General features: G+C 41.8%; 1 protein-coding gene and 1 pseudogene across 3 annotated transcripts; both read right to left on the minus strand.

The window, feature by feature from the left end:
• Window positions 1–297: 297 nt before the first annotated feature.
• LOC147637001 (uncharacterized) lies at window positions 298–10,050 on the minus strand. 3 transcript variants are annotated; one of them, XM_086800603.1, is made up of 8 exons: window positions 9,795–10,050; window positions 9,588–9,702; window positions 2,301–2,432; window positions 2,013–2,120; window positions 1,741–1,904; window positions 1,555–1,644; window positions 1,133–1,470; window positions 298–1,039 (listed from the first exon to the last, which is right to left on the minus strand). In XM_086800603.1, the coding sequence occupies exons 1-8, from the start codon at window positions 9,965–9,967 to the stop codon at window positions 954–956; spliced, it is 1,206 nt and encodes a 401-aa protein (XP_086656729.1). In that variant the 5' UTR covers window positions 9,968–10,050; the 3' UTR covers window positions 298–953. The 3 variants fall into 3 exon arrangements, with proteins under 3 accessions (XP_086656729.1, XP_086656728.1, XP_086656731.1); XM_086800602.1 differs by having other exon boundaries at window positions 298–1,470; window positions 9,795–10,049; XM_086800605.1 differs by having other exon boundaries at window positions 298–1,470; window positions 9,588–9,721; window positions 9,795–10,049.
• On the minus strand, window positions 2,439–6,074 carry LOC147637002 (uncharacterized; annotated as a pseudogene).
• Window positions 10,051–10,668: the final 618 nt, after the last annotated feature.

A 10,668-nucleotide genomic window follows, 5' to 3' on the forward strand; every position in this document is an offset into this window, starting at 1 on the left:
ATGTCTTGAGATTGTTGTCTCAACTAATTCTCTCGAAAATGTTTGAAATCTAGATTGCTTGCTTATTGACATGGCTAAACCCTTAATATTCCAAGACTTTCGAGAAGAGTCTAGCAGCAGCACCCAAAGTAGAGGGCAGTGAGACTTGACTTGTCCACCCTAAAACAACGACATGGAGTCCTCCAGTTTGAATCGAGCAACAAAACAAAAGAAGTCCTTTGATACTACAACCATAAATTTTTTTGCTAATCAAGGGCAGCAAGTACCTTCTTGAAAACATAAGATTTATAGATAAACTTCAAGCCACAACTTGTAAACTCATTAATTAAGGACAACAATTTTGGCACTCTGTCAGGAGTGGGGAAGATATTGCCCGCAATAGGTGGAGTATATAAAAAAGCCCAGTGAGGTGCCTTCCTTACAAGAGACAATAGGACAAAGTTTGAAACAATGTGGATGGATCCCTGAATGATGCAGTAATTTACAACTCAACAAGGTGCTCATTCTTGGAAAATTGACTATGGCTGTCCACTATTGATCTTGAAGCTCTGGTATATAGGAGAGTCTTGATTATCAATTAAAATTACATTAGTAATCAGTGTTATCATCATGTCCACCAACACGCTCCAAGAAAGGACCTACAAAATTTGCCAATGATTTTTAACTATAATTGGAGACAACAGGGGACCCAATAAGGGTCAACCCAATTGCTATAGTGCTCTTGCCGTTGTGAAAGAGCAGTGGATGCAAGTTCATGCCACTTGCAAGCTGTTTCATATCTCCCTTGACCAAGCCTCTCCCCAAAAAAAGGAGGCTTTATTGTAATGCCTGCTGTAAGGAGGCAGCGCAACAGCTTGGAGACTGCACGTGAAACCATCTGAGGCATGGGAAGAAGCAAAGCTACCAATGCTGTAGGCAATACCCTTGATTAACTCTTGGAGGAAAGCTGCCCCTTATGATCCACGGACTCCATGAGCCTTTACCAAACCAGCCCCAACTGTTACAGAGCCTAGAGTCTCCATTCCATTGTTCATCTTGTCTGCATCCGTGGCACCACTCAGTTCAACTGTGCTTTTAGTGCAGGTACTCCTACCTGTGCTTTTGGAATCTTCAAGACTATTACAGGCTTTACCTTCATGTAATGGAATACCGAGTTTGGATGACTCAGGCTTGTTCCCACTCACAGCCTTTTCTGCACAGACCCTTTCCTCATTTAAGTAGGGTGCCTCTGCACTAGCTTTTCGCCGCTTCAACAGTTCTGCTTCTTTCTCCCTGACTTCAGTAGCTGAAAGAGATTTCCGTTTCACATTTTGGATCATTTTGTCCTCTTCGCGGTCAAACCATATTGAATCCTTGGTGCCAGTTGCCAGTACCACACCACAAGCATGTACATCCTCGTTGCCATTGTTCTGAACAGCAGCAGGTACATCTTCATCCTCATCCTCATAGTCCACCAGCCCAAACGTGCCACTACAAACACAAAAACGAACAAACAGTAAGCATAGAACATAATCAAATGAAATGTGTCTTGCACAAACCGTTGAATCCTACTACCTTAGAGGACCACCATTCACAATAACAGCGTGTGCTGGCTTTCCAGTTGATACAGTTGTCTGTACAGATGCAGTGTCCTCATCATCATCACTGCATATTTCAACAAAAAAAAATGTGCATATGCATCAAAGTAACAGATGACTTAGCCTGCTTAATGCATCATGTGTTCCACAAAGCTCAACTAACCTATCTTCATTGAAGTACTCTTCTTCATCCTTATCAAGAGCTCGCTCCTCCTTCCGCCTCCGTGAGTCTGGAAAGCCATCCATTCTATCATGAGCAGTTGGGCACTTGTCTCTCCTACTCACAGCTCCAGAGTCTTGTGCCCGTGTAGTCACTCCCTCTGAAGCCTGATAAAAGTGCAGTATAACCTCTCAGGGATAAACATACAAGAGGAATTCGGCATCACTCTTTTTTATATACACAACACAGGTTGCATGGCTGCAAAGGAGCCTTACCTGATCATACTTAGCCTTCAACTTTTTGAAAGTGTCCACGTAATGAATATTCTCAAATTTATCATAATATTTCTCAATCAGGTAAACTATTAGTGACTTTGTGTTCTCCTGAACAACATAAAAAACCAGTGTTAGTGTCTCCCCTTGTGTTATATTCAATTAAACGTGCGCGAGTGCACGTGCACCGGTGTGATCATGTGGGTGTGTGTAAGCAATGCGCATGCACGTGCAGGTGTGGGTGCATGTGCCAAAAAAACTTGTTCAACCACCATGTGCAATTCCGCCCACCTTCAAGATAAAGTTGAAAAGCTCCAACACTGCCGAATTCAGCAGATTATAACGACTCCCATTCGTTAGGAACGCTTGAACCACGGGTCCGAACAGGTCATTTTTCACAATGTGTCGGTAATAGAATTCATCCTATAATATGAAAAACGCAATCATGGACCACCGTTCCATTCAACTAAACAGTAATATTTGCAGTTGCTGTACAGATACACAAGAAACTAAGCTTTATTGCATAGTGTTGGTATTCTACACCAAAAGCATGCTGCATTCAGGAACCATATATATGGGGACATTTTGAATCCTGTGTAATCATGCCCGCAAAAAAAAAAAGACTTATCATATGCTCAAAGCCACTAAAGAACTTTGTACATCTTCAGTTTTTTGGAGAGCTTGACAGCAACCCCACACATAGATGGCAGTTACAAAGGATTTTCTTCTTTCATGCCAGTCAGTGATCAAAAAAAACCACCAGAGTTAATGTTGCCCCAAGATATGGTACCATACACAATCAGGATTCAGAGCATGTGCAAGAGAGAGACTGCCTTTTAGAGATGACCAGGAATGGCATCAGTGCAATGTAAGGCCTTTTGGCTCTACAAAGGCCCTTACCTACAGCAAGTTGACCAAATATTGTGCTGCATGAGGGCATGAATCTCCCGAAGACCAAATTTCAAGATTCTTGTCACTTGAAACCGACCATGTTCATATGAGGAGTTGTATTTGCTTGTGGGTTTTACTTGCAGAGTATGAGTTATTTATGTGAGCTTTTTCAAAACGTTGTCTACCAAGAATTTCCTCAAACTTCATCTCTAGGAGTAGTGGCAGTGCATTGAAATTTGAGAGACAGCCCATAATAAGTCAGTCTCTCCATAATAAGTCATCTGTTTGGTGCTGCAAGCATGCAACTCGCTATGAGGCCAGTTGCATAGATGACATGAAAGAAATCCATGTAGCCAATATCTGCGCTTGAGGTATCTCCCAGTTGTAGCATCCAGGTGACAATCACATGACACATTTGTGTGGTGGGGGCGAACCATGTATAGAATAGAGGTTTTATTGCTTACGGGTTGAGTGGTATACCATCTACTCGAATCTGATGTTGCTCTCATGTTTCTATGTTCTTAGTATTCCATGATGAGTTTCCATGGACAGTTTTGTATCACCCCAGTGAGATAGCTATGTTTATGTTTTCTTTCTGTTTTATTTTCCATTCCATGATGAGATATGCCATGGATATTATTGTATCACTTTGGTCTCAAAGGCCCATTGTGTCTTTAGTAGACGCTTAATATCTCTCTCTCTCTCTCTCTCTCTCTCTCTCTCTGGATAGTGATGTATATGATGCTTACCTTTGTTGCTGGAGTTTTCCTTCCTAGATGTTATCCATTAGGAGTTCCTAGTACCTTACTTTTCCTCATAGTTGTTCTTTCAGTTTCAGTTAGTTGTTTAGTTGTTTTAGCTTTCCTTACACAGACATTGTATCAGATCCACCAATTGTTGTAACATTTTTGGTCTCATAGGTCATTTTGGCCTTTTGAAGACGTAAATATATCATTTCATTTCTCTCTCTCTCTCTCTCTCTCCATTCCAAGGATGTGAGTTCTACTGCGTAAAATGTGCCCCATACATTCTGCTGGTCCAACCAGTCAGTCAAAGAGAAAGCAATCGGCTCTGCATTTGCTGAAAGTATGATTAAAGCATTCTCTCGAAGCCATGCTAATCATGCATATCCTCTAGCCCAGGGACCACTGCTGCAGGATTCATGGTCTCGACCTTGGTTTTACCAAAAGTTGACTTTCAAAAGACATAAGGCACCGTAGTGTTTCTTTAATCCATCCAGTGACAGCTGAATGTCACGACTCACTATCATGTGCAAAAGCGAATATCAAGACCATTGTCTCCGATAGTGTAGACCCCTCCCTCCTTATATGTCAATGATGAATCATGAATTCATGCAAACATCATTTCCACCAATCAAATGTGGACTTCACATAGGAAATTGTGCTACTGGACAATAATTTAGGCCTTTACGCGATTGGGGGGTGCTAACAAATAGGTCCCTCTACATTTAAATCAACATGTCCTTTGTCTCTTTGCAAAGTTCCTACCCAAGTTTTTCCATATAGTAAACGCATACAGATATGGAAGTATGGCAAAAGTACGGTCCAAGAAATTCCATACGTCGGATACCATACGGCACCCTAAATTTAAGGAAAAGCATGATACATATGACATATAAAACCAAAGAAACTTGAATCTGCAAAGAATTTGGGATTAGAAAAAACATAAATGATGTAGAGCCAGAATCCAAACTCCGGACTTTATATTACATGTATGATCAACGATGTAACATGTTACATAAGTAGGGAGTGCGGAGTGGGCAAATGCCAAAACCTGTCATCTGTAGGCTGTGGACAAACATAAGGAGGTCCAAGCCTCAAGAAACTAAATAAAACATGAGTGGAAGCGAACAAAAACATGGATGATAAGAGTGCTCATTGCTCAATGGGCAAGCCGCAAAACCTGTAGACTGACTCCTGAGCAGTGAGGAAAAGCATAAGTAGGAAGTGGACAAACCATAAGTACAGAGTGGAAGAAAAGTACTAAGTAGCCTCAAGCCTCATCAAAGCTCCCCTCATCCTCAGCATGATCAATGGGCTCCTCATCCTCATCTGCAAACTCCTCCTCCTCCTCATCATCATCATCAATATGATGTCCCAACGGATGGCTGGCCATCTGTAGAGAGTGGAGCAATCGAAAGAGGCTCCAAAGCCTCATCTGCCTCTGCAATAGCCTCTTGCAAATCTTGCAAGGCAATCAAGCGCTCCTCATCTTTTTCTTTCTTAAGCATTTCCAATGTGATCTCCATTCTCTCATAGCCTCTTTCTTTGATCTTGGAGATGAGCCTCAAGTTTGTGTGTATGAAAACAAGCTTCTCTGTATGAGAAGGGAGAAGCCGGTTTCTTCTCTTAGTATGAATGAGAGAAAATGTGCTCCAATTTCTTTCACATGGGGAGGCACATGTGCCTTGAGAAAGCACCCTAAGTGCAAGAGCTTGTAATTTGGGTGTGCAAGCCCCAAATGTCTCCCGAGTCCCACCATTTCACACCCTCTTGCATTCTTTTCTCATCTTTTGCAATGGGACGAGCAAATGTGCCGCTTTCTTGCTTATACTTGTTCACCTTATCAATGAGATCTCCTTGCAAGGCCAAATCACCCTTAGTGTATTTCTCCAACAATGTCATCCATCCATCATGCACCTCTGAGTCACTATCTTGCTCTTTTCTTTTCCATACAAGTGCAAGATATAGCCCACAGCATGCAATAGTGTGTGCATCATTTCCCATCTACCAATGCCTAGGTCTTCGATCTCTTTCATCTTATTGGCCTCAATGCCTTACATGTTTTGCACTTGCTCTACCATACGATCTGTAAGCTCATACATGAGACCCATGGTGGCTCGTTTCCTGTCAGCCAAGCAGAGAATCTTCAAAATGGGAGCGCATATCTTGACCATGGTTCTTGACTCTTGCCAAAAAGATGCAGAGAACACAACATCTAACACCTCAATTACCTAAGGGATCTTTGATGCCTTGATTTTTACAAATTTATCATCAATCATCAGCTTGCGCACACCCTGCATACATCTCTCATGCAAGAGATAACAAGCATAATAAAAAAGTATGCAAACTAAGTTGCAGAAGGCTTCACCAAGTCCTTGCTGAGTTTTCTAAACAATGTCAACACTGTGGACTTCCTTGTGACAAATGTGAGCTTGACTTGCTTGGTTTAGAACTTTCGCAACCCAAGAAATTTTGCCAATGTCCTCAAAGAAGAGGTCCAAGCAATGGCATGTATATCTAGTGTAGAAAATGGTCAGCCACTCCTGTTCAACCAATTCCCCAGCCCAAACGCAATTCGATGCATTATCCATGTGTACCTACACAACATTTGTTGGGGCAGCCTCAATGATAATCTACTTTAAATGCTGGAAAATAAACTCCCCATATGTGTCCACAGATTTCAAGAATACAATGCCATGAATGGAGCATGCAAGAAAATTTATGATAGGCCTGTGCCTAGTGTCTGACCATCCATCAAAACCAATGGTGCATCCATATTTTTTCCATTTCTCGCGCACACCCATGATCTCATGATCAATGCATTTGACCTCATCCACTAACTCAGTGGTGCGCAAGCAATGGTAAGATGGAGACACATAAGAAGGACCAGCATGTCCAATTGCCTTCCCCAACTCCAAAAAGTAAGGACTCCTCACTTTCCAATGGGGAATGTCCTTCACATAAAAGAATCTACGCACTACAATGGTTGCTTGCTTTCGTGCCTGTACATTCCATGCATTCGCCAAATCCCCTTTCCCTTTAGACATCTTTCTCTTCTTACATGATGACCCAACATTTGCACTACCGCTGACTTGTGTACTTCCCTGTGTGCCCATTGATGCGGGCCCTGCACCCTGAGATACATCTCCACCCAAATCATCCACTAAAGCATCCACAAAAGCCTCTCAGCCATGAACACTGCTACGACTGTCTGCATGCAACCTCTTGCAAACATCTTTAACCTCTTCTGATACATTCGCACAAGTCCCACACTAAGGCCAACCAAGCCCAACATGTGTGCCCGAATGCGTAGCGGGCCTCCATCCCATTGATGAGGACAATAATTGCATTTTCCCTTTCCCAAGGGCCTTCACTTGGGTCACATATTGCCACTCCGGACGCTTGGATTGGCCCATCTGTAAAAAGGGCGATTTAGACAGAACTTCGTTAGAAGTTGAAGAGGCTGACATTGGGCACAAAATTGAGCCTTAAAGTATGAAGAGGGAAGGCACACACTTGACAAACTACACACAATGGCAAGTGCACACACACACACACAAGGTTGAAACTTTCAAGTTTCAAGACTCACGAGAGGGTGAAGGGGGGGACGTAGGCAGAAAAAAGGGGGGCACAGTGTGCAGGCAAAAACATCTGTGTAGAAAACATTTGTGCAGTGTGCAGCGTGCTTGCTTTGCTTACCTTAAGGCTTAAGTGCTTGGCAGTGGGCACTTGCTTTGCTTTTCTTGGGGGCCTCAAAACTGTCACATACAGCAACTTCGCACGTCAAATCGGCAGCGCAGTCCTCGAGCAGCACACGCAGCCCAAAAACGTAACATTTCAAAAAAGCCCCAAATTTGAGGGCACTGTACAGAAAATGCTTTCAGACCTAGGCGGGCGCAAACGTGGGCGGACGTTTGGAATTCCAACCATACGCATACGGAAAAAACTATGGTTCCTACCATGTGGCATAGATCTTAGTTGTTGTATGGCTTTCGTGTTTGTTTGGCTCCATATAGGAATGAAACCTATTCCACAAACATAAAGTTGCCAAATATAACATTGGGAAGTACACACACACACAATTGAGTGAACCACACTCTTCTAGGATGCATAATAAGCCACACTTCCCCAGATGGCAAGCTTCTTTGTTGCTATCTTGCATATCCATAATTCAATGTTCTCCCACATCAAATTCTCACGGTTACAATGACAGAAGTGTGTTTCTTCAAATTACTTTGAGACACAAAACTGAAAATATATACAGGAGAGAGAGAGAGAGAGAGAGAGAGAGAGAGAGAGAGAGAGAGAGAAAGAATGACAATGGAAGACTAGATTCTCTCAATCTAGCCTATTGTTTATATTATTATTGAGCTTAATAAGACTATTTTTTTTTACAAAGAACTATAATAGATTTGATGAAAACTAAGATCCATTCTAAGTTCTTGTAAACAGATCAATAAACCCTATCCATTCTAAGTCTTGTAAACATAGCAACAAACCCTCATGTAGTACTCTCCAAATTTGCCGAGATCTCTTGCACCTTGGAGTCTGGACTGATTTGCATTAATTGTTGTTCCGGCTCTTCTTGACTAGACTTGATCTTCTCTCCCTCGATGCACTGCTCCAACAAGACTTGTAGAAGATATATAGAACGGGGAGAGAGGTTTATAGAAAAAGTAAGCCAACTAAGCCAGCCAACTAGTCAACTAGCTTTGCATTAGTTTGCATTTACTTACACTACTACATGTTTTGTGTTAATTGTATCACACTGCTGAACTTGGAGCTTTGTCACCTTTACACCGCTTTCACCTAGATCACCCACTCTTCACTTGTGTCCTCCTTTCAATACTATGTCATGTTCAGGAATGACTCTTCATGGTGGCAAAAGTCGTAACATCCCAATCATCATGAAACTTAATGTGATCTCGTTGCTGTAGCATGTGGCTTTAGCTTCCAAAGCCTGACCATCCAAAGTGACAAAACTGCCAGGAAACTCCCTCCTATTGCGTTTCTGACTCCTCATTAATCACTAATGTTCCTTTGCAACTTTCAGAAAACACTATGCCACTAGAATCCTTACTGATCCATTTGGCGCATCATAGTGGTGATCTCCGTGATCGATTGCTCCCAATATGGCAACCGAAACTGGGAGTAGGTCTTATAATGCTTGCCATGAAAAAAAAAAAAACACAATTTTCCCAATGGAGAAAAACGCAGATCTTGTTGCCTACTAACTAGACCTAGACCAACACTTATCTATACTCTCCCTAACAGCTATAGCAGAGAACCTAAGCAACTGCATCACCTAAGCTCTCTGCCAATGTTACATGCTAATAAAGAAGCGTGCTAATTATGTGTCAACTAATGCTGGTTAACATGAATCAAGTTGCACAAACTGGATACACACAGAAAGAGGAAAAGAAGATTCACCTAATCTATTGATTGTATTAACTGCATGAATAATCGACTAACTGCATGAATAGTCATTAATGGCCTATATGTGTCTAGAATCATGCAGCTGTTGTGTGTTTTGCACATTTAGATCCCCGGAAGGACCCAAAATTCCACAATGTGGCCGTTTCTTGTAACTATGATCCATCTGTGTGCATGGGAAAATCAAGAGACCAGATAGTCACGAACAGAGAGCTACAAGCCTGCCAGTAGCCCAGTGGGATACTGGTCTTCAATAGAATATTTGAAATTCAATATACACCCTCAAAAGAATCTCAGCTTGGAATATGGAGGTTGAAACTTGAAAAAGAACACATCAAGTAGAGAAAGCAAGTGTGTGAGCATGAGCTGCATATGCATGGGCATCTGTGTGTGATAGCTTGCTTGCCCAAAGTGTGTGTGCATGGCGCATACATGTGTGACGAACACTACAATCAAAAACTTAAGAACAATGCATTTTGAACATATGTATTTCAAGAGAACAAAAGCTTACTTTCTGCCCAATGCATATCCGTAAAAACCGCACAGCAGCCACAACAAGTTGTTTCTCTCTCCTCGTTATAAGCTGCAAAACTTTCTCTATTACCTGGTTTTTCATCACATAATGCCTGGAATAAAACCAAACACCTGTGTTTAAGGAAAATAATCTCAGCACATGAATGTAATTCATCCTTTGATCTAGAACTGGGTGTCTGCTTACTTTATCCTGTAGGCATGATGCTGGACACAGAAGCACAGCAGTTCGCAAATGTTTCCCAGTATTTCTGCATTGGTTGGGCCTGGTCTTTCATGAGAAGCCTCAACTTTCTTGCTCACATCATTGCCTTTTTTGGACGAGATGGCAGAGGTCAAGACTTCCATGATTTGATCCATGTACTTGCCATAAAAAACTTCAAGAAAAGGGCTTTTCTCTGGGGGTGTCTGTCACCACACCCAAAAAAAAATGTGAAGTTGCTTTTTAAGCTTACAGAATGCAAGACGCATCTTTCTAAAGCTCTCACAAGCATATCAAAAATACTGAGACAACAAATCCAAAAGACAATAATCAAGCATAGGATCCCCAAAGATCCGATAACCAGAATGTATAGCAGTTGTTATGTCTTTATTCGCTTAGCTTGTGAAGTTGTTAGCTAATACCATCACAGTAAGTGCATATGGATAGGTGTAAACAAAGAAACATCTGAGCATGCCTTCAATTCGTTCAATTTACATGTAGCATGGGCTAAGTTGATGCATATCAAAATAATACACAAACATGTAGCAAACATAACCAAATTGTACAAAACTCCCAATCTGTACATTCTGTGCAGGTTTAAATGTATTCCAAATGTTTCTATCAATCTTCATCATCCCAAAACCACATGGGAGAGCAATGACATCATTGAGCCCTCTTAGAGATTGCCTCTTGCAATGTCACGCTCTCTCGAAGAGGCAAAGGGCATCGACAATGAGCTGTCTCGATGTATTGCCGCTCAGCCACACATAAATGACAACCACAACGCCGCTCATAGAATGCCATTAGTGCAAACTATTGAATGCAACACAGTAAGAAGAAGAGGGATTAATTGAAAAGG

Source organism: Cibotium barometz, chromosome 7, assembly GCF_041138505.1.
Source record: "Cibotium barometz isolate CiBa-2024 chromosome 7, ASM4113850v1, whole genome shotgun sequence".
Taxonomy (NCBI): Eukaryota; Viridiplantae; Streptophyta; class Polypodiopsida; order Cyatheales; family Cibotiaceae; genus Cibotium; species Cibotium barometz.

Coding starts and splice junctions, on each gene's coding strand:
- LOC147637001 (XM_086800602.1), bottom strand. CDS start 9,967: ATGGATCAAATCATGGAAGTCTTGACCTCTGCCATCTCGTCCAAAAAA. Junction 1,905..2,012: donor TGAAGGCTAAGTATGATCAG/GTAAGGCTCCTT, acceptor CACTTTTATCAG/GCTTCAGAGGGAGTGACTAC. Junction 1,645..1,740: donor GAGTACTTCAATGAAGATAG/GTTAGTTGAGCT, acceptor TGAAATATGCAG/TGATGATGATGAGGACACTG.